Below are 24,143 nucleotides of genomic sequence, written 5' to 3'. Positions count from 1 at the left end.
AAAAACCAGGTACAACAGTTATGGGAAGTGTTTTTATTTAGATTAAGAGACAGAATTTATCAAATGTTTGTGTAATTCACAATAAAAACACAGAAACAAAAGACCTTCAAACCAATTTGACGTACGCAGAATTAAGGCATCAACATCTCCTTCAACGAGCCTTGAAGAGAGTGATACAAAATAAACTCAAAAGAATTCAGGCTTTACTTTTGAGTAAAGTAAGAAAACAAAGATATCACAAGAATATAAAGAGGAATGGAGACCGACAACCAATCACGGCACAGGAAAACCACAAATACAAAAACAGGCGGATTGAATACAGCGCAGGTCGAGATCGTAGCGGAGCGAGACCCCCGTCAGGAATATACTTCTCGGTTGTTTTTTCTCCTCGTTTTTAGTCGAAAAAATTGAGGAAAGCTTCAGTAAAAAGGCAGATTCTGCTACACCAAGACATCATTGTATTCAGCGTAAAGTCCGAGTTAAATACGACCCTTTTCACTGACAGAAGACGTAACGAGATGAGATTTGAAGGGTCGATTCGTAACTCTACAGTTTGATCCAAATACCATACAAAAAGTGCCAATCGAAAAATATCCAGGATCTCCTCTAAGTACCCGATACAGGGGTCTAATTTGGCCTCTTGGGTCGTCCGTTGGTCCCCAAGTAGCCAGCTGTGATTAAAACGAGTATTAAGTTTACACACATTGTTCTTTATACTCATGATAGTCGAGTCCTGATAGTTTGATGCTAAAACTTAATTTCCAAGGCTAAATTACAAAAAGTTTTTTAAAGGAAAAGTTCAGACAGTTTAGGAAATAATTGCCTCTCTTGCTAATAGCTTAGCCTAGCATGAAGCTAGGAGGGCAGTAGAAACAGCTAGCACGGCTCTGGTTGTATTGTAGTCAAGACCACAGTAACCAAGACAACCGAGACAAGACCAAGGCCAAGGTAGGTCAAGGCCGGGACATTTAGGGATCGGGACCGAGACAAGACCGAGGCCAAGGTAGGGCAGACCGAGATATTTAAGGATCAGGACCGAGACAAGGCCAATGCAGGTCTAGACAGGGACATTTAGGGACCAGGACCGAGACAAGACTAGGACCAAGGCAGATCAAGGCCGAGACAAGACCAAGACCAAGGCAGGTCAAGACCGAGACATTTAGGGATTGAGACCGAGACAAGACCAAGACCAAGGCAGGTCAAGACCGAGACACTGAGGGATCGGGATCGGGACCGAGACAAGACCAAGACCAAGGCAGGTCAAGACCGAGACACTGAGGGATCGGGATCGGGACCGAGACAAGACCAAGACCAAGGCAGGTCAAGACCGAGACACTGAGGGATTGGGATCGGGACCGAGACAAGACCAAGACCAAGGCAGGTCAAGACCGAGACACTGAGGGATCGGGATCGGGACCGAGACAAGACCAAGACCAAGGCAGGTCAAGACCGAGACACTGAGGGATTGGGACCGAGTCAAGACCAAGACCAAGGCAGGTCAAGGCCGAGACATTTCGGGATCCAGACCGAGTCAAGACCAAGGCAGGTCAAGACCGAGACATTTAGGGATTGGGACCGAGACAAGACCAAGACCAAGGCAGATCAAGGCTGAGACATTTAGGGATTGGGACCGAGTCAAGAGCAAGACCAAGACCAAGGCAGGTCAAGACCGAGACATTTAGGGATTGGGACCGAGACAAGACCAAGACCAAGGCAGATCAAGGCTGAGACATTTAGGGATTGGGACCGAGACAAGACCAAGACCTAGGCAGATCAAGGCTGAGACATTTAGGGATTGGGACCGAGACAACACCAAGACCTAGGCAGATCAAGGCTGAGACATTTAGGGATTGGGACCGAGTCAAGACCAAGACCAAGACCAAGGCAGGTCAAGACCGAGACATTTAGGGATTGGGACCGAGACAAGACCAAGACCAAGGTAGGTCAAGGCCGAGACATTGAGGGATCAAGACCGAGTCGCGCAGTTAGACCGTAACACAGGGAAGGTTGTGGCTGTAACCGGGGGAAAAAATGATTATGAATGACTGAAGTTACTTGTTCTTTTAAAAAAAGGTGTTTTCCTTCACAGTGATGGCGTGGAAAAATAGACAATCAATGGTGGTCTTGATTTAAAATCTGGAGTCCGCCCAGTCTGACTGTCGTACACAGGTGAAGTCGTACACCAGACTAGACAAGACCGAGTAAAAAGTGGTCATAAAAATTCCTATTTTTTTTTTTTTTTTTACAAATAAGGATTAAAGATGTTTACTGGAGGAAGCCAGGCTAGCTGTTTCCCCCTGATTCCAGTCCTAATGCTAAGCTATGCTAAGCTAAGCTAATAACCTGCTGACTCATCTCATACTTTGAGAAGAGACACGGGAGTGACACCAAGGTGTAAAGTTCCCCCAGAATTTAACTAAACCTTTAAACATCTTCGTACTGTACATATGAACTGATATTTACATGTTTATGCTCGTGAGCTGAGGAGGGGTTCCTCACTGTCCCCCCTTCACTCGCTTATTTCATGAAGTGGCGTTAAAACAGCACGGACAAACACCACAAAGTCACAAAAAAGTGATACTTGAGGTAATCATTAATAAAACACAGAGGAGGGGATCGGAAAAGCTAGCTTAAATTTCAGCATCGGATCTTCTGTTGTTTTTTGTTAGCGTGAGAATGTTAGCCTCATTTGACATCGAGACAAAAGAGCGGGCTTTTGCAGGAACCCGCGAACAGCACAGACCACCGCACTCTCGTGTCGTCTCGGCAGTTGGTAGCTTTTGCAACGGCACAATTTTGGTATTTTACTCTAAATACTCCGTATTAAACTTTCACTTTGAGTGCTACTCCGGACGGCTAACAGTCACTGTGAAGGTGAAGTCGTACACCAGACTAGAAGTTGCTAAGTGTCGTGTCGGACTACGATGATTCTAAAGAACCATTTGGACTGGATTTTGGATTCTAGGGAAGGCGGGGTGATTTTCACATTGTCCACGCTCTGCCGCTGGTCAGCGATACGAACCCCAGTCTCAAGAGATGAAATTAAGACTCAGACTTAAGTCAAGCTAGAGGTCGGTAAGGTCATAAACCTGGACTACTGTCCCGGTATTCATAGCTTTTATGTGACGTCACACCCTTATCGTACGGCTCAGCTGGTTCTGATGACGGATAGCGTCTCAATGCCTTCTATTCATTCCGTATGGAGAGCCGGAGAGGCAGTCACCCAGTGCATATTGAGATCTTCCATATTGGAATATCAAAATCCAGACGATATCCCGACACTACAGAGAGTGAAAACTCTGTCGTATTTTAACCAACAGGCTACATAACTGTGCTGGTTCAGACCTGGGCTACAACTAGTGTGAGTTGTTCTTAATGACACTTGCTGAATATAAAAAAGTACTCTGGGAGAAGACCTGCAAACACTACAACAAGGGGAGGAGAATCCTCTTCTATGTGAGCACAATATCCTGTTAACTAAATTAATTTAAGACTTTTGTGAAATAACCTCCATGTTGTACGTACATTAAACCGAAAGACCTCTAAATATACTGACGCCATTTTTAAATATTGAAAGAAGGTTTTTCCTGAAACAAAAAGAGAGAAAAGAAGGAATGAGTTAAAGTCAGGGTTGGTAATTTATCCAAAACTAGCATGATTCTGAAAGTAGCTTTCCCTCAGTGCTTCGTCTGCTCCCCCTCCCCTCGGTGCTCCCTCATAAGCCACGCCCCCTCACTTACATGCTCCAGAAGTGGACCTCAGCTCATCTCTGTCATTGTGTAGAAACTACGTCGTCTCATGTCTCATTCAGCGGTCAGTAAACTCACAGTTTAAACTCCTAAAGTCATCGGTGACGCTCTTTGAGTGTGAGCTAGAGCACGCAAGAGGTAGAGAGCGAGCAGGGAGACAGGGAGGCGTCTGATTGGTTCATCAGATTGGTACCTCGTGGCAGACATTGGTCAAAGTTTTTACAGACTTACAAACTGATACAGATGATGGATTTTCTTTGTTCCTTTTTCAGAGAACATGAGTTATTAATTTCTGTCAGGACCTAAAGACAATTTACACCAGAATCTGAAGAAGTGGATCTGGAGGAAATGACCAACCCTGACTTTATTGTCAGAAACAAACTTTGTTGACCGTCCCCTTACTTGGAAAGCCGAGTGTAAGTCGGATGGCTACAGACGCATCAGCTACATAATAGCATGACATCATCGCAGCACCACACAGTGTAGCCCGCCACTAAATCAGTTTGAAGCTGGATTAACACCTCGATATAAGGGACACATGTTTCCGCTCTATATCCCAGAATAAAAATGTTATGATATATTTTTTGGTTTCTGTTCAGGTTTTGATTTTATGAATCCGTCCTGAAAGCTTTCTCCGGAGTTTAACCGTCAAGTGCTCGTGTTTTTCAGAGGCTCAAACATTACACAAATAATTAAAAATTACTTAATCACAAAAATACATTTTAAATGTTAAGATATCAGCCGAACGCTGCAATCGCATGCTGCTACAGAGTTCTGGTCTCAGAAACCAGTGTGGCGCCATTATCTCGCTAGCTGCTACCTCCAGGTGTGTGTGTGTGTGTGTGAGTGTGTGTGTGTGTGTGTGTGTGTGTGTGTGTGTGTGTGTGTGTGTGTGTGTGTGTGTGTGTGTGTGTTGAGGGGGGTTTTCAGCTCTGCGGGGACGTCTTACGGCTCTCTCTCAGGATGCCGTCCAGGCCGTTGAGCTGCCGGAGAAAGCCTCGGTTGGGGATGACTCCTCGGTGGTCCTTCACAGTTTTGATCGCCTCAACCAGCGTCAGGTTCTGTCTGATCATCAGGTACGCCAGAACAAGAGTCGCCGAGCGGCTCACCCCCACCGTGCAGTGGACTAACACCTTACCTGCAACCACACACACGCACGCACGCACGCACGCACGCACGCACGCACGCACGCACGCACGCACGCACACACACACACACACACACACACACACACACACACAACATGAGCTTAAATCAAGAACTAATATTTCCTCACAGAAGTTTTAAAGGTGGAGTTGCAGCTTGGACACACAAACTTCAAACTGGGCCCCTCCTCCTCCAGAAGCCCCGCCCCCTGCAGGACGTAGTGTGTACATTTTACTGCTTGTACCTACACTGCAAGCTAACGCACGCTAGCACAAGCTAACCGCCGGTGTTTGTCACCTTCCTGTCCAACAGGAAGTAGATCAACTCCACGTCCACGGGTAAAAGACAACACAAGGTTCACCCTCGTTTCTCCTCACTCTCATTATATTTTCTCTTCTTTGCTGCTACGTCCACGTCCGTCATATTCACTGACAGGAGAAACGTCCTCACAGTTCAGAGAGGCTTTTTAAAAATCCTCCAGGGACGTGAAGGTGTTCCTCTCAGATCTCAGACACAGAGTCACCGCACAGCAAAGAGACGACACAGTTTCATACTTTAGATGACTCGATTTAAGAAGCAAACGTCTCTTTTGTTGTCAACACAAAACAAAAGAATTAATTAATTAAAAACACATTTTAATTACTGTAACATCCAGTGTAAGAAATCAGTGAGAGAGAGAGAGTGAGAGAGGGGAATGACATGTGGGAAAGGAGCCACAGTTCGGATTCTAACCCGGGCCGGCCGCCTGGAAGACCACAGCCTCCGTACATGGGACACGCGTACTAACCACTGTCCCACCAGTGCCCCAAGACGCAAGCCCAGAAATATGACCGCCATATCAGTATTAAATACTAACAAACGCACCGTCATGACCCCGAGTGCACGCTACCTGACCTTAAAGATTCATCCTCAAACTAACCACATATTCTCCTGGGAGCTCCTGAGCTCTCAGACGTTCCTCTGGATCGTTGGTGGGGACGGCCCGCTGCTTTTCTTTAAATCTTTGCAGCGTATTTATGAACTTACTTCGTTGTTGTTTGAGGGTCATAAAGGATAAATTGATGCGTATTCACGTCATCTTCTTCAGACTGACCTCCGCTTGTGAGAGCTTTATGGATGAACTCGGCCGCAGGGTAGAAGTTGACGCTCATGTCGAAGGTCGGGGAGTCGTGGGCCTCGATGCCGTGGTACGTGATGTTCATCCCGGCGTAGTACTCGGCTCCACCGCGCCATTTGCTCTGAGCACAGTTCAGGATGTGCGTGATGCCGAGTTTGCCGAGCTCACGTCGGTCTGACGCGATATCTCTGCAGGGGAAATTTTTTTTTTTAATTACCTTTACTTAATGAAACAACAGGTAAGACGTAAAAAGCTAATTAAATGTCAAATCAAAGTATTCGAGTAGCTGGTTGGCTTGGTTACAGGATTTAAAAAATGTATAGGCTATAAAGATTTTCTGAAATGTAAATGTGAGGTTTGAATGGAGAAACTTCTAGAAACATGGCCGCTAAAAACAGTGTTGGCGGTTACTGTTGCACCTGTCCCCAGTCTCCCCTATTTTAAGTACATCAACTTCAGAACTATATTTGTCAAGTATTCCAGGTGAGTTTAACTATCATATTAACTCACTGATCTCCGATATAAAGCCTCGGCCACACTTCGTCTGCATGGTTGCACGCTGTTTTTCCCGTGCAGAGGAGCCTCTCCAGCTCGGATACGGTCAGGATCGGGGTTCCTCGCTCGGAGTCTTTTCGGTTCGGGGATCTGGAGCTGCTCCGGGACCGGGAGAACCGGGACATAAACGCCATTTCATCTGTAAAAAAATAAAATAATAATGATAATAAATTAATTTATACTTTTAAGAATTTGAATTTGAATTTGAACTATTTAATTTTATTATTAAATTATTAAATTTTTATTATTTTTTTGATTAATTATTTTATTTTATTATTTTAATACTGTTTTTATAATTTAATAAAATAATAACAATTAAAATATCAATAAAAGATGGTATGAAATATGACGTATTATTCGTCCTTATTAAATATTAAAGCAAAGAACGATGAGAAAGAAGGAGAATAAAACGGTTGAAAAACAAATGATGCGTTCAGGTGACTCTATAACGGTCACTATTATTTGATAACAACACATTTTACCTGTAGCTCCATGTTGGGGAGCATTAGTCGCCCTGTGACTGAGGCAACGCTCCTCTTAACATATAAAATAAAAACACCCAGCCTCAGTATTTCCCGCTCCCTGAAGCCTCCATGTTTGTTTTATTTACCTGTGTTGTTTTATTCCGCGTCTCTGTGGTGCTACAGGGCGAGCTCCTCCGCGGCCATGTTGGCTCAGATGATGATGATGGAGCTCAGCTTCCCTCAGACATCTTCACCGTCTTCTTCTCAACAAGTCCTCAATCAAGAACAACAAACAGCGGCAAACACGCTCAGCTCACTTTAAAGAGCCCTGCCGGGTCTTTAGTTGTGATAATAATTCAGTAATTCAGATTATTTAAATATATTTAATTAAAAAATGATGATCATTCTCAACGTTAACGTTCAGTCAGTTGTGGCCGCTTGTCGCCATCTACTGGACAAATCATGAAACGCGTTCTCATTGGGCGGGAAAACGTGTAAACAAGCTCGCTACGCGGTGCGTTCAAGTGATGCTGTGGAACTTTCGCTTTTCAAACAAAGCATTTCTTCTTAGTAAGCAGTTAACAAAAAGTGGCTGTTGTGGGTGTTATTCTTTATATTATTTATTGTTTACTCATCTGGTGTTTTAATTCTCCATTCGTATGACACAATCTGAACTTAAAGGTCCAAACTGTAAGATATCTACTGAATTAAATGATAAAGGTATCTTACTATATGATCAGACATTAAGGAAACATGCTATGTTGAAGTGCTGGCTTCTCTGACAACAATGCAGCAGCCAGTATGTCCTCCTTCTAACTTTAGATTCTGCTCCTGAATGCTCTGGATTTGTAAGGACCAGAGAAAAAGCGTAAAACATAAACACCTACTTTGACAGAAGGTACTTGAAGGCAACATGACGTACAATTCTTGCGACGCACGTGTGCCCGTAGTGAGGCGAAGAGATGGCTGCGGACAGGGTTCAGTTTCATGAAATGGGCATTGACGACCGTCTTTTAAAGGTAAGTTTGAACTAACATGTCGCAGAAATGTGAAATAAACTTTCAACCAATCGTTGAATCAGCAGCTTGAGAATAAAAAACGAGTTAAAGTGAAGAAAAGTCGAAGTAAACACGGCTGGACTTCAGTCTTAAAGCAGCTGTAATGTGAAGGAAAAAAAGACCTAAAATGTTATTTATTTTATTTTTTATTCGTTGAGTCCAGTGTTTAAGTGTTAACATTATCACTGTCGAACTGATTGAACAAGAGTTTGGTAATAAGATAATAATAATAATAATAATAATAATGACAATGACCTTACAGGCTGTATCACAAAATACAGGCTGGATGGATAAGTGTCTCTATTCAGACATCTCTTAAAAGACTCCAGCCCTGCTCTAAACTATCAAATATTGAGGTTTTATTTTTTTATTTTTTTTAAAGATTTATTTTTGGGCTTTTAATGCAGAGAGAGGACAGTGGATAGAGTCTGAAACCAGAGAGAGAGAGGACAGTGGATAGAGTCTGAAACCAGAGAGAGAGAGGACAGTGGATAGAGTCAGAAACCAGAGAGAGAGAGAGAGAGGACAGTGGATAGAGTCTGAAACCAGAGAGAGAGAGGACAGTGGATAGAGTCTGAAACCAGAGAGAGAGAGGACAGTGGATAGAGTCAGAAACCAGAGAGAGAGAGAGGACAGTGGATAGAGTCAGAAACCAGAGAGAGAGAGAGGACAGTGGATAGAGTCTGAAACCAGAGAGAGAGAGGACAGTGGATAGAGTCAGAAACCAGAGAGAGAGAGGACAGTGGATAGAGTCTGAAACCAGAGAGAGAGAGAGGACAGTGGATAGAGTCAGAAACCAGAGAGAGAGAGAGGACAGTGGATAGAGTCTGAAACCAGAGAGAGAGAGAGGACAGTGGATAGAGTCTGAAACCAGAGAGAGAGAGGACAGTGGATAGAGTCAGAAACCAGAGAGAGAGAGGACAGTGGATAGAGTCTGAAACCAGAGAGAGAGAGAGGACAGTGGATAGAGTCAGAAACCAGAGAGAGAGAGAGGACAGTGGATAGAGTCAGAAACCAGAGAGAGAGAGAGGACAGTGGATAGAGTCTGAAACCAGAGAGAGAGAGAGGACAGTGGATAGAGTCAGAAACCAGAGAGAGAGAGGACAGTGGATAGAGTCTGAAACCAGAGAGAGAGAGAGGACAGTGGATAGAGTCTGAAACCAGAGAGAGAGAGGACAGTGGATAGAGTCAGAAACCAGAGAGAGAGAGGACAGTGGATAGAGTCAGAAACCAGAGAGAGAGAGAGGACAGTGGATAGAGTCAGAAACCAGAGAGAGAGAGAGGACAGTGGATAGAGTCAGAAACCAGAGAGAGAGAGGACAGTGGATAGAGTCTGAAACCAGAGAGAGAGAGAGGACAGTGGATAGAGTCTGAAACCAGAGAGAGAGAGAGGACAGTGGATAGAGTCTGAAACCAGAGAGAGAGAGGACAGTGGATAGAGTCAGAAACCAGAGAGAGAGAGGACAGTGGATAGAGTCAGAAACCAGAGAGAGAGAGAGGACAGTGGATAGAGTCTGAAACCAGAGAGAGAGAGGACAGTGGATAGAGTCAGAAACCAGAGAGAGAGAGGACAGTGGATAGAGTCAGAAACCAGAGAGAGAGAGAGGACAGTGGATAGAGTCAGAAACCAGAGAGAGAGAGAGGACAGTGGATAGAGTCAGAAACCAGAGAGAGAGAGGACAGTGGATAGAGTCTGAAACCAGAGAGAGAGAGAGGACAGTGGATAGAGTCTGAAACCAGAGAGAGAGAGAGGACAGTGGATAGAGTCAGAAACCAGAGAGAGAGAGGACAGTGGATAGAGTCTGAAACCAGAGAGAGAGAGAGGACAGTGGATAGAGTCAGAAACCAGAGAGAGAGAGAGGACAGTGGATAGAGTCTGAAACCAGAGAGAGAGAGGACAGTGGATAGAGTCTGAAACCAGAGAGAGAGAGAGGACAGTGGATAGAGTCTGAAACCAGAGAGAGAGAGAGAGGACAGTGGATAGAGTCTGAAACCAGAGAGAGAGAGGACAGTGGATAGAGTCTGAAACCAGAGAGAGAGGATAGTGGATAGAGTCAGAAACCAGAGAGAGAGAGAGGACAGTGGATAGAGTCTGAAACCAGAGAGAGAGAGAGGATAGTGGATAGAGTCAGAAACCAGAGAGAGAGGACAGTGGATAGAGTCTGAAACCAGAGAGAGAGAGAGGATAGTGGATAGAGTCAGAAACCAGAGAGAGAGAGAGGACAGTGGATAGAGTCAGAAACCAGAGAGAGAGGACAGTGGATAGAGTCTGAAACCAGAGAGAGAGAGGATAGTGGATAGAGTCTGAAACCAGAGAGAGAGAGAGGATAGTGGATAGAGTCAGAAACCAGAGAGAGAGAGAGGACAGTGGATAGAGTCTGAAACCAGAGAGAGAGAGAGAGGACAGTGGATAGAGTCTGAAACCAGAGAGAGAGAGAGGACAGTGGATAGAGTCTGAAACCAGAGAGAGAGAGAGGACAGTGCATAGAGTCTGAAACCAGAGAGAGAGAGAGGACAGTGGATAGAGTCTGAAACCAGAGAGAGAGAGAGGACAGTGGATAGAGTCTGAAACCAGAGAGAGAGAGAGGATAGTGGATAGAGTCTGAAACCAGAGAGAGAGAGAGGATAGTGGATAGAGTCTGAAACCAGAGAGAGAGAGAGGACAGTGGATAGAGTCTGAAACCAGAGAGAGAGAGAGGATAGTGGATAGAGTCTGAAACCAGAGAGAGAGAGAGGACAGTGGATAGAGTCTGAAACCAGAGAGAGAGAGAGGACAGTGGATAGAGTCTGAAACCAGAGAGAGAGAGAGAGAGAGAGAGGATAGTGGATAGAGTCTGAAACCAGAGAGAGAGAGAGGACAGTGGATAGAGTCAGAAACCAGAGAGAGAGAGAGGACAGTGGATAGAGTCTGAAACCAGAGAGAGAGAGAGGACAGTGGATAGAGTCAGAAACCAGAGAGAGAGAGAGGACAGTGGATAGAGTCTGAAACCAGAGAGAGAGAGGACAGTGGATAGAGTCAGAAACCAGAGAGAGAGAGGACAGTGGATAGAGTCTGAAACCAGAGAGAGAGAGGACAGTGGATAGAGTCTGAAACCAGAGAGAGAGAGAGGACAGTGGATAGAGTCAGAAACCAGAGAGAGAGAGAGGACAGTGGATAGAGTCTGAAACCAGAGAGAGAGAGGACAGTGGATAGAGTCTGAAACCAGAGAGAGAGAGAGAGAGAGAGAGAGGACAGTGGATAGAGTCAGAAACCAGAGAGAGAGAGGACAGTGGATAGAGTCTGAAACCAGAGAGAGAGAGAGAGAGAGAGAGAGAGGACAGTGGATAGAGTCTGAAACCAGAGAGAGAGAGAGAGAGAGAGAGGACAGTGGATAGAGTCTGAAACCAGAGAGAGAGAGAGAGAGAGAAAGGACAGTGGATAGAGTCTGAAACCAGAGAGAGAGGACAGTGGATAGAGTCAGAAACCAGAGAGAGAGGACAGTGGATAGAGTCAGAAACCAGAGAGAGAGAGAGGACAGTGGATAGAGTCAGAAACCAGAGAGAGAGAGGACAGTGGATAGAGTCTGAAACCAGAGAGAGAGAGGACAGTGGATAGAGTCTGAAACCAGAGAGAGAGAGAGGATAGTGGATAGAGTCTGAAACCAGAGAGAGAGAGAGGACAGTGGATAGAGTCAGAAACCAGAGAGAGAGAGAGGATAGTGGATAGAGTCTGAAACCAGAGAGAGAGAGAGGACAGTGGATAGAGTCTGAAACCAGAGAGAGAGAGAGGATAGTGGATAGAGTCAGAAACCAGAGAGAGAGAGAGGACAGTGGATAGAGTCAGAAACCAGAGAGAGAGAGGACAGTGGATAGAGTCTGAAACCAGAGAGAGAGAGGACAGTGGATAGAGTCTGAAACCAGAGAGAGAGAGAGGATAGTGGATAGAGTCTGAAACCAGAGAGAGAGAGAGGATAGTGGATAGAGTCTGAAACCAGAGAGAGAGAGAGGACAGTGGATAGAGTCTGAAACCAGAGAGAGAGAGAGGACAGTGGATAGAGTCTGAAACCAGAGAGAGAGGATAGTGGATAGAGTCTGAAACCAGAGAGAGAGAGAGGATACTGGATAGAGTCAGAAACCAGAGAGAGAGGATAGTGGATAGAGTCTGAAACCAGAGAGAGAGAGAGGATAGTGGATAGAGTCAGAAACCAGAGAGAGAGAGAGGACAGTGGATAGAGTCTGAAACCAGAGAGAGAGAGAGGATAGTGGATAGAGTCTGAAACCAGAGAGAGAGAGAGGATAGTGGATAGAGTCAGAAACCAGAGAGAGAGAGAGGACAGTGGATAGAGTCTGAAACCAGAGAGAGAGAGAGGACAGTGGATAGAGTCTGAAACCAGAGAGAGAGAGAGGACAGTGGATAGAGTCTGAAACCAGAGAGAGAGAGAGGACAGTGGATAGAGTCTGAAACCAGAGAGAGAGAGAGGACAGTGGATAGAGTCTGAAACCAGAGAGAGAGAGAGGACAGTGGATAGAGTCTGAAACCAGAGAGAGAGAGAGGATAGTGGATAGAGTCTGAAACCAGAGAGAGAGAGAGGATAGTGGATAGAGTCTGAAACCAGAGAGAGAGAGAGGACAGTGGATAGAGTCTGAAACCAGAGAGAGAGAGAGGATAGTGGATAGAGTCTGAAACCAGAGAGAGAGAGAGGATAGTGGATAGAGTCTGAAACCAGAGAGAGAGAGAGGACAGTGGATAGAGTCTGAAACCAGAGAGAGAGAGAGGACAGTGGATAGAGTCTGAAACCAGAGAGAGAGAGAGAGGATAGTGGATAGAGTCTGAAACCAGAGAGAGAGAGAGGACAGTGGATAGAGTCAGAAACCAGAGAGAGAGAGAGGACAGTGGATAGAGTCTGAAACCAGAGAGAGAGAGAGGACAGTGGATAGAGTCAGAAACCAGAGAGAGAGAGAGGACAGTGGATAGAGTCTGAAACCAGAGAGAGAGAGGACAGTGGATAGAGTCAGAAACCAGAGAGAGAGAGGACAGTGGATAGAGTCTGAAACCAGAGAGAGAGAGGACAGTGGATAGAGTCTGAAACCAGAGAGAGAGAGAGGACAGTGGATAGAGTCAGAAACCAGAGAGAGAGAGAGGACAGTGGATAGAGTCTGAAACCAGAGAGAGAGAGGACAGTGGATAGAGTCTGAAACCAGAGAGAGAGAGAGAGAGAGAGGACAGTGGATAGAGTCTGAAACCAGAGAGAGAGAGAGAGAGAGAGAGAGAGGACAGTGGATAGAGTCTGAAACCAGAGAGAGAGAGAGAGAGAGAAAGGACAGTGGATAGAGTCTGAAACCAGAGAGAGAGGACAGTGGATAGAGTCAGAAACCAGAGAGAGAGGACAGTGGATAGAGTCAGAAACCAGAGAGAGAGAGAGGACAGTGGATAGAGTCAGAAACCAGAGAGAGAGAGGACAGTGGATAGAGTCTGAAACCAGAGAGAGAGAGGACAGTGGATAGAGTCTGAAACCAGAGAGAGAGGACAGTGGATAGAGTCAGAAACCAGAGAGAGAGGACAGTGGATACAGTCAGAAACCAGAGAGAGAGGACAGTGGATAGAGTCAGAAACCAGAGAGAGAGGACAGTGGATAGAGTCTGAAACCAGAGAGAGAGGACAGTGGATAGAGTCTGAAACCAGAGAGAGAGAGAGGACAGTGGATAGAGTCAGAAACCAGAGAGAGAGGACAGTGGATAGAGTCAGAAACCAGAGAGAGAGGACAGTGGATAGAGTCTGAAACCAGAGAGAGAGGACAGTGGATAGAGTCTGAAACCAGAGAGAGAGAGAGAGGACAGTGGATAGAGTCTGAAACCAGAGAGAGAGAGGACAGTGGATAGAGTCTGAAACCAGAGAGAGAGAGAGGACAGTGGATAGAGTCAGAAACCAGAGAGAGAGAGAGGACAGTGGATAGAGTCAGAAACCAGAGAGAGAGAGAGGACAGTGGATAGAGTCAGAAACCAGAGAGAGAGAGAGGACAGTGGATAGAGTCTGAAACCAGAGAGAGAGAGAGGACAGTGGATAGAGTCTGAAACCAGAGAGAGAGAGAGGACAGTGGATAGAGTCAGAAACCAGAGAGAGAGAGAGGACAGTGGATAGAGTCTGAAACCAGAGAGAGAGAGAGAGAGGACAGTGGATAGAGTCAGAAACCAGAGAGAGGACAGTGGATAGAGTCAGAAACCAGAGAGAGAGAGAGGACAGTGGATAGAGTCAGAAAACAGAGAGAGAGAGAGGACAGTGGATAGAGTCTGAAACCAGAGAGAGAGAGAGGATAGTGGATAGAGTCAGAAACCAGAGAGAGAGAGAGGACAGTGGATAGAGTCAGAAACCAGAGAGAGAGAGGACAGTGGATAGAGTCTGAAACCAGAGAGAGAGAGAGGACAGTGGATAGAGTCTGAAACCAGAGAGAGAGAGGACAGTGGATAGAGTCTGAAACCAGAGAGAGAGGACAGTGGATAGAGTCAGAAACCAGAGAGAGAGAGGACAGTGGATAGAGTCAGAAACCAGAGAGAGAGAGAGAGAGGACAGTGGATAGAGTCTGAAACCAGAGAGAGAGAGGACAGTGGATAGAGTCAGAAACCAGAGAGAGAGGACAGTGGATAGAGTCAGAAACCAGAGAGAGAGGACAGTGGATAGAGTCAGAAACCAGCGAGAGAGGACAGTGGATAGAGTCTGAAACCAGAGAGAGAGAGAGAGAGGACAGTGGATAGAGTCAGAAACCAGAGAGAGAGGACAGTGGATAGAGTCAGAAACCAGAGAGAGAGAGGACAGTGGATAGAGTCTGAAACCAGAGAGAGAGAGGACAGTGGATAGAGTCAGAAACCAGAGAGAGAGAGGACAGTGGATAGAGTCAGAAACCAGAGAGAGAGAGGACAGTGGATAGAGTCAGAAACCAGAGAGAGAGAGGACAGTGGATAGAGTCTGAAACCAGAGAGAGAGAGAGGACAGTGGATAGAGTCTGAAACCAGAGAGAGAGAGGACAGTGGATAGAGTCAGAAACCAGGGAGAGAGAGAGGACAGTGGATAGAGTCAGAAACCAGAGAGAGAGAGCGGGGAATGACATGTGGAAAGGGGCCACGGGTGGAATTGAACCCGGGCCTCCCGCTCGAGACGAGAGTCTCAACACATGGGACGCGCGCTCTAACCATTGCGTCACCAGCGTGCCCAAAATATTGAGTATTAATCAGGAATTAAACTTTAAATGCCAGTTTGATTACATGATTCTGGCATTTAAAAGGTTAAATTCCTGATAAATTCCTAAGAGGGCAGAACAAACACCTAGCTGTGGGAGTGTCACCCACCGGGGGGAGGGGCTACTGCCCTTTGTGATGTCATGAAGGGAAACTCTCCAAACGACCCATACCAGAACCAGAGATAAACATATTTTTGCAGTAGTCCCTTCCTTTTTTCAGGAGCTGTTTTTGAAGCCTGTCTTCAATAAAAAATAAAAGATGCATGGTCAAGAAAGTGCAGAATAATCTGTGATGATATTCAAGGTTGAAGAACCCGACCAGTGAGACTCCCAGATTCAGGCGTATTATGTTTACCACCTCATGAATAATGGTTATCAGCACCTTGAAGCTTCGCTCTCTTGCTGTTATCGTGATGTAGGCGGTCGCAGATCTGGGTTGGTCCCAGCCCACGTTGATCCAGGAGAAGGCCATCCCTTTAGCTCTGGAGGGGAAAGACCTTCTGGCCCGAGCTCGGACCGGATCAGGAAAGACGGCTGCTTATGCCCTCCCCGTCATACAGCGGATCCTGGCCTCCAAGCAGGTGAGGAGGAAACAGAAACAACTGTGTGTGAAATCTGTTCAACATCGATGATGTGTAGACGTTAATTATCATCGACCTTTTCCTCGTCCTTTGTCGATATATTCAGAGTGTTCGCGAGCAGGATGTACGGGCGCTGATTCTGGTGCCGACCAAAGAGCTCGGCCATCAGGTGCAGACGATGATCAGACAGCTGACGGCGTTCTGCTCGAGGGACGTCCGAGTCGCCGATATCTCCGGGACAGCCGACCTATCAGCACAGAGGTCAGGCTGATGTTTATTGCTTTAAACCAAAATCATGATCGCAAAATCAACGTGGCATATTTTCTGATCGATAAGAAGTTTGTTGTCTTTTCTGTCTGAACAGGCCGATCTTAATGGAGAAGCCGGACGTGGTCGTTGGGACACCGTCTCGTGTTCTCGCCCACCTGAACGCCCAGAACCTTCTCCTGCACTCGTCGCTGGAGATGCTGGTCGTAGACGAGGCCGACCTGCTCTTCTCTTTTGGCTTCGAGGCCGATCTGAAGAACTTGTTATGGTGAGAACTCACACTTCGTTTTGTGTCTGTCCAACAGGAAGTAGATCAACTCCACGTCCAACACAAGGTTCACCCTCGTTTTAGAACGATCTTTATCCACTTGGTGTTTCTCCTCACTCTCATTATAGTTTCTCTTCTTTGCTGCTACGTCCACGTCCGTCATATTCACCGCTTTGAATCTCGTCCAATCACTGAATAGTATCCACTCCTAAACTCACCTGCTGCGCTGTCATTGGCTGGAGGAAACACACCAGCTCCGCCCCCAGAAACGTCCCGAGTCAACCAGAACAAATCAGAACAGTAAAATCCAGTCAGAGGACAGAGTCTCTGCAGACACAGTCACCACCTCACATGTACAGAGGCCCAGAAGGGACAATGGAGCAGCTTCACTTTAGGATGAATCTGTATTTTATTTTGAAGGAGAAGTCTGTATTTTATTTTGAAGGAACAAGCTGCCGACTCTACCTTTACTTTAGGATAAATCTGTATTTTATTTTGAAGGAGAAGTCTGTATTTTATTTTGAAGGAACATGCTGCTGACTCTACCTTTACTTTAGGATAAATCTGTATTTTATTTTGAAGGAGAAGTCTGTATTTTATTTTGAAGGAACATGCTGCTGACTCTACCTTTACTTCAGGATAAATCTGTATTTTATTTTGAAGGAGAAGTCTGTATTTTATTTTGAAGGAACATGCTGCTGACTCTACCTTTAAACCCACCTGTTTTGTGTTTTGATTTCAGTCACCTGCCGAATATCTACCAGTCGTTCCTGATGTCGGCCACTCTCACTGAGGATGTTCAGGCCTTAAAGGAGCTGCTGCTACACAACCCGGTAATGTTCACATTTTGATTCTTAGTGAGAGACATAAACATTCTTTGCTGCACTCCTCTCATAGCTTTTCTTTTTATATCTATTTATATCTGCACCTTATTTTTATTTTTATATGTAAATACATGCTGCTGTTTTTTATCCTGCACTACAACGAGCCAAATGCAACGAAATTTTGTTCTTATCTGCTCTGTAAAGTACAAGTTTGAATGACAATAAAGAAAGAAAGTCTAAGTCAACATTCTCCAGCTGTGGAGCGTGTGTGAACGTATACGGCCGACTCTTTCGACCTGCCAGCCCCGTCTGTAAAAAGTATTTGTGAAGTCTGCCAATGAAAGGCGTCTGATCCAACCTTCACAACAGGGTCCTAAGTCTCTGACTAGACTCTTCTCCTCTGTCGCCCCCCGGTGGTGGAATGAACTTCCAAACTCCATGTGATCTGCAGAGTCCCTCTGCACCTTTAAGAAAAAGCTAAAGACCCAGCTCTTTCATGAATACCTACTAACTTAATGATGATGGTCTCCATATTATTGATGATGATGATGGTTGTGACGATGGTTTTTGTTTGATAATGACGACTTATAAGATGGTTTCTATACTGATTAGAGCTCTCAAGAACTGCCCTCAATGTTGTGCTTTGCCTCTGGTCACTTCCTATCAGCACCTGTGTGTCCAATCAGACTCAAAGCTGATCGTTTGCTCTTACTCACATTGTTCCCTTTTTTCTAGATCCTTGCTTGTGTTGTTCTTACTCTCTGATGTACGTCGCTTTGGATGAAAGAGTCTGCTCAGTGAATTGTAGAAGTCAGGGTGAGGAGATGTGTGAACGCATCGAGCGAGTGTGAGAGGTGTAATGACCTTGTTTATGTTTAGCTGGTTTCTCCGCTTTGTGCTCTTAACTGCTCGCCTCAGTCGGCACTTTCTAATTTTGTTTCTAACATCCCTTTATATGTCTTACTGATATTAACACGGGGAAAAACTCACCATTACTGCAGACTCGTCCTCAAACATCTAAATCTAACAGAATACTTTGTTTGGGTGCGTTTGATACAGATAATCTCCTCCTGAAAGAATCAGGCTGAGTGTCCTGAAAGCTGAGAGTTGATGAGTTAAAGGGCTAAACTTTCTGCAGAAGAAGAGTGGTTCACGTTGGTGTTTTGTGTTCTCTCAGGTGATCCTGAAGCTGCAGGGCTCCCAGCTGCCCGACAGCAGCCAGCTGCAGCAGTACAGCATCAAGTGTGAGGAGGAGGACAAGTTCCTGCTGATCTACACGCTGCTGCGGCTGCGGCTGGTTCAGGGGAAGACGCTGGTGTTTGTGGGCGCCGTGGAGAGAAGCTACAGACTCAAACTGTTCCTGGAGCAGTTTGGGATTCCCGCCTGTGTGCTGAACTCGGAGCTCCCCGTCCATTCCAGGTGAGAACTCCTTTTTCCCTGACGACGTTACAGTTCCTTACTACCAGAAACATCTTTCCATCATCATCAACCTTTATTTAAGTTCTCGGAGAGATCATTGAGGGCGACCCTCATTTACAATGATGTCGAGAAAACATACATAAATAAACAACGAGAAATGAGATAAAGCTACTACAGAAAATAAAATCAATAAAAGAGCAATAAGAACAATAAAATATATACATATATAGCTTGAAATTACTACAGTGATAAGTCAGTAATTAAAATAAAACAGTTACAGTCAGGTATTGGGCGGTTAAAAATAATATTTCTAAAGTGCCCATAAGGGATAAAAGTGCTCAAGTTCAGGTCCTGTTGTAAAATGTTCCAGGAGTTTGCAGCACTAACACTAAAAGCAGTTTTCCCCAGGTCAGTCCTGGCATGAGGAACCTGGAGAAGCAGCCTCTCTCTCTCTCGAGCGGGTTAAAAATGGACCGAGGTTCAGATGTAACAAGGAGGTGATATATGATGGAAGCTTTCCAGTGAGGGCTTTATAGATAAAAAGATATTTTACTGCTGCATCTAACGCTGGTTTCACACATACAGAGTTACATATTGCTTTTAAACAATTTGTTTATTGAGTTTTAAACATTTTTTCAAGACTTGCAATTAAATAAATTATAAGGGAAAAATATATATATATATGCACATTTATAAAATAAGGGGGAAGTAAAATATGATAATACAAAATTTAAAAGAATACCCAAAGGGAGTACATTGCCATAGATGATTTGTTAATCACAAATATTCTGCCCGCGAACAGTTTCTGCGAAAACGACCAAAATTACAGACTTTACCAACTCTTTACCAGCCTAACTCAAAATATGTGACAGATCTTTATCCCGTAGAAAATGAATATATAGGCTTCAGATATCGTCAAATAATTATCGTTTGTACATATTGCTTTTTTAACAGAACATATTCTGACTCACTCTTCCTCTTCGTCTGCCTCCTGACCTCCTTGGGAGTCTGTTTGACCTCTGATGTTTATTTAATGATGACGTTCATCTTCATCAAACGACAGATCCTTTAAAACCTCTACAATAAATACAAATGACTTCTTCTTCTGGTTATTTACTCGTGCTGCAGGTGTCACATCATCACTCAGTTCAATCAGGGATTTTACGACTACATCATCGCCACGGACGAGCAGAGTTTGGCCGACCCCACGGCCGCTCCGCAGACGACGTCGGGCAAAGGGAAGAAGAAGAAGAGCGCAGCGAGAGACAGGAAGTGAGTAGAAGGAGAGCTCTCTGGAAGCTGACTTTGTTTCATTTAAAGGTTTTCTGAAATCCTACTTTTTTTTTGTTTTCTTAAAGGACTAAGGACAAAGAGTTCGGCGTCTCCAGAGGGGTGGATTTCCAAAATGTTGCCAACGTCATCAACTTTGATTTCCCCGCAACCATAGAGTCGTACATCCATCGAGTGGGAAGGTGAGACACACTCGTCTTTACCTCGGATCGATCTCTCAGTTTTCTTCTTTTGGAGCATCTTAAAGTCTTTATGTGTGATTTTTCACACTTAAATATAAATCAAGTATCTCCTCTGAAAATAACTCTGTGAGTCATGACTGTCTACAATGGGTGTAACACCCGAGTCCCACTGTCTGTGATGTTTTCAGAGTTTTCAGAGTCCTATCTTCACTTTGTTTACATCGCCAGGATGGCCGGCTGACTCCTCCCCTCGTGTATAAAAGTTGTTTAATTGAGGGACTAGAGAAAAGAAGAATAACATACTGTACTCACTGCTTAACTGTGTTTCTAGATCACGCTCATTTCAGGTAAATTTACATGCAGTGTGAAGATACCAGCATAATAAAGATCGCTAGCATTAGCATGCTAACACAACAATGCAGCGAGAGTTGTTTTGGTTTCATGCTGGAGCTCAAGGGCGACATCTGCTGGATCAAAAAATCACATATAAAGCCTTTAAGACGCCACAGATGTCTGATGACTAAACTCTTTTTATGTTGTTGTTGCAGGACGGCGAGGGCGGACAACCCGGGCACCGCTCTGTCCTTCATCTCCCACACGGAGCTCGCTCTGCTGTCGGAGGTGGAGGAGGCTCTCTCAGGAGACAAATCAGATTCAGTTCTGAAACCATACGAGTTTAAGATGGAGGAGATCGAAGGCTTCAGGTACCGCTGCAGGGTGAGTATCCTCGTCTCGGCTTCCATCTTCTTCAGAGCTGCTTCCTTTAAAGCGTTGCTGATTTGTTTGTTTGTTTTTAGGATGCGATGCGTTCAGTGACCAAGCAGGCGGTGAAGGAGGCTCGGCTGAAGGAGATCAAGACGGAGCTGCTCAACTCAGAGAAACTCAAAGTGAGTGATGATGGCAAAAGCATTGCCATATAGCTTTAGCTGAATCAAAGCTACATGATTGTAAATCTGGCACACGGCCGATAAAAAGCTTGAGGAAGATACCCGTGTTGTAGTACTCGTAAAAGAGCGTCCTCAAGACAACTTTTGAACGTCTCGACTCAGAATGGAATGGAGCATTTAGACTCACTCTAACCGAGTTTTTTTTTTTTTTAAGATTTGTTTATTAGGAAAACATAAAACTTTACAAGCAAATCCACTGTCAACATGAACATTTTGTGGTGTGTTTCAAACAGACACAAAAACATAGAAATAAATAATAATGATTAAAAAAAGTTAAATAATAATACATGAATAACCAGAGAAAATCTAGATGTATATACTTAGATTTAGCAAGTGTACTTCCAATACACCCCTATATCAATTAGGCAATTCTATATAGTCATAATATAAGTATATTACAACTGTACTAATAATAATACAGCATCAATAATTGTTGTAACAATAATTACAATAATAGTATGTATGCAAAGTAATGATTGAGAAAGAAATAAGAGAAAGAACACACAAATCCAGTGTCTATTCACTTGTAATATATCTAATTGTAACAATTGCTATTATTGTTTTAAGTAATAACAATAAAAACAAAGAATTTAGAGAAAAACAATAACAAACATAAACAAACAAAAAAAAACTGACTCTAACCGAGTTGTGCTGCAATTTTAGGGAATTAAAAACAAAAATGTACTTGATATTTGCTGCCCAGGACTTTTATTCTGTTGGTATTTTCTGATTGGATGTTTCCGCTGTCACTCAGACGTATTTCGACGACAACCCGAGAGATCTGCAGCTGCTCAGACACGACAAAGACCTCCATCCTGCAGTCATCAAACCTCACCTGAAGAACGTCCCAGAGTACCTCAGTAAGACACACACACACACACGCACACGCACGCAAACACTCAGCTGTAGTCTTTAGGTTACTCATTATAATTTTCTCCTCCTTGTTTTCAGTCCCAGAGACTCTGAGGAGCTCGGTGAATCCTCTGTCAGCTCGCAGGAGGAAGAAGAAGATGATTGAAAAGTCCAAACCAGAAGGACTCGTGAAGAGCAGCTTCAAGGTAACAGAACGATCAGAGTTATAACGGCGCCCAACAGTCCAGAGCTCCAGCACCCCAGAGTCACCCCCCTCCATGACGGCTCTAACGTCCCGCTATAACCACATATAGAACGCCTACATCTTACTTAATACACCGTGCATGTGACCTCCAAATAACGACCGCGCTGATACGACCTACTTATTATTTCCAGAAGTCGCCGTCGGCTCTGGGACCTTTATTTTGACAAACGGTTATAAGAACATATCGCTTGATAAGTAACTAAAGTTATCCCTCGTTGCAGCCATCATCTTAAAAATAAGTCTAAAGGCCCTGACACACCAATCAGTCGCCTCACATCTTGGCCAAAAGGTTGCACTTGAACACACCGCAAAGACTACGGCCAACCACCACGCACGTTCTGCTCATGTGAGAGGAAATAACTCTCCATGCCAGCAGGGGGCGGTAGTCCGTTGTCATGATACATGAAGACCGTTTTCACTCCGCTGTCGGTCACCACTCGTATTATAGGTCGTCTACTAATGGAGAATAATGTTTGATAAAAAGTAGAAGATGGCGCTGGTGTTGTCAGTTCTTGGTCTTTTAGTGGAAAAAGAAAAGAAGAAGAGGAGGAGACAAATAAGGAGAAACCACACTAATGGGTGAAAGCATGGATACTACAGAGACATGCTCAAGGGGCTGGAGAGAAATGAAACCTCCCAACAGCCAATCAGAGAGACTCCTCTCACCAACCGCTGATTCAACATGTCAAATCGGCCAAAAAAAAAGCGACAGAGCCAGACATGCCACTAAAACTAGGCTGACATTGTCCTTGGTGTGTCAGGGCGTTTAAATCTATTCAGTGGTTCTTGTTCTTTAAGTCATAACAACTACACAGATGTATTTGTGCTCAGTGATCCATTTTGTCTCCTGCAGAAGAACATCAGTGGGAAGAACCCGCTGAGGAGTTTCCGATACAGCGGAGCGAGGAACAGAAAGGTGAAATAAGGAAGATCGACGCTGCAGCAGCAGAAAACTCTGAATGTTTAAAGTGTGCAGAGACTCTCTCTCCTGGAAGAAGGTATGCCCCCCATTAACGACCCAAACGGGACGAATATAAAGTACACAGACTCTGGACTAAACGGGCGATCGAAGCTGAATGGACCGCGGACTAATCGGAGCATGAACGAGGAGGACTTGTGTGAACTTTGCAAACGAAAATGCAGCGAAAGGAAAACAGCATCCATGATATCTAATTTCTTTGACGTCTGTTCTGAAAAAAACTTTGAAATCTTTATTAAAATAAAAATAATCTCTTCTCAAACGCTGAGTATTTGAAGTTCCTGTGAGGTGCAAAGTTTTCCTCCAAGCCTGATACCGATGTTTTTTTAATTGTGAATCTTTTGGTGCAAACTCCAACAATGCCGACATTTTCTGTCTTGTTTGACCATGAAAAGTTTGTCCAACCTGACTTGAGTGCATCCCTCAACTTTGGACACACACTTCAGGAAATTAAAACAACTCGGGAGGTGGAAGGGACTGAACCTATCCCTTTGGGATAAAATATCCTCAATAAAAATGATGGTCTTCCCCAAACTATTTTACTAAACATGCTGCCAATCCAAATACCTGATAATATATACAAACAAGTTAATAAACATATACATAATTCTTTATGGAGTGGACGCAAGGCACGATTTAGCCTAACAACTTTACAAACACCCAAAGAAAAGGGAGGGTTTAATTTGCCTAATCTCCAACTATATCATTGGGCTTTCACACTTAATAAGTTTATAATGACAGTTAGATCTCCCTTACCCGAGCCATCCTGGGCTAATATCGAGCAACACTTCATCCTACCCGCTCAGTTGAAAGATGCTATACATATTAAACAGCAAGGTGTAGTAGAACAACACCCTTGTCTGAGTTTCATTTACCAGATCTGGAGGAAGATTCATAAAATTACCAGGGAAGCTGTATTACAGTCTCCATGGGTAACCATTTGTGTCACAGATACCCAGTCCCTGCAGT

At 44.5% G+C, this 24,143-nt stretch overlaps 2 protein-coding genes across 2 annotated transcripts; one reads left to right on the top strand and one right to left on the bottom strand.

Moving 5' to 3' along the window:
- Positions 1-18: 18 nt before the first annotated feature.
- On the bottom strand, positions 19-7,471 carry LOC110001990 (dual specificity protein phosphatase 26). Its single transcript, XM_020657587.3, has 4 exons — positions 7,178-7,471; positions 6,523-6,706; positions 5,989-6,200; positions 19-4,887 (listed from the first exon to the last, which is right to left on the bottom strand). The coding sequence occupies exons 2-4, from the start codon at positions 6,699-6,701 to the stop codon at positions 4,676-4,678; spliced, it is 603 nt and encodes a 200-aa protein (XP_020513243.1). The 5' UTR covers positions 6,702-6,706; positions 7,178-7,471; the 3' UTR covers positions 19-4,675.
- A 483-nt stretch (positions 7,472-7,954) lies between these two features.
- Positions 7,955-24,119, top strand: ddx56 (DEAD (Asp-Glu-Ala-Asp) box helicase 56). Its single transcript, XM_020657584.3, has 13 exons — positions 7,955-8,050; positions 15,720-15,881; positions 15,988-16,142; positions 16,246-16,416; positions 17,159-17,249; positions 18,418-18,659; positions 19,788-19,931; positions 20,018-20,131; positions 20,680-20,848; positions 20,929-21,018; positions 21,833-21,938; positions 22,030-22,136; positions 23,049-24,119. Exons 1-13 carry the CDS (start codon positions 7,994-7,996, stop codon positions 23,118-23,120), a joined length of 1,680 nt encoding a protein of 559 aa, XP_020513240.1. The 5' UTR covers positions 7,955-7,993; the 3' UTR covers positions 23,121-24,119.
- The last annotated feature ends 24 nt before the right edge of the window (positions 24,120-24,143 follow it).

Source organism: Labrus bergylta, chromosome 17 (assembly GCF_963930695.1).
Source record: "Labrus bergylta chromosome 17, fLabBer1.1, whole genome shotgun sequence".
Classification (NCBI taxonomy): domain Eukaryota; kingdom Metazoa; phylum Chordata; class Actinopteri; order Labriformes; family Labridae; genus Labrus; species Labrus bergylta.
This window is presented reverse-complemented; position numbering and strand designations above follow the sequence as displayed.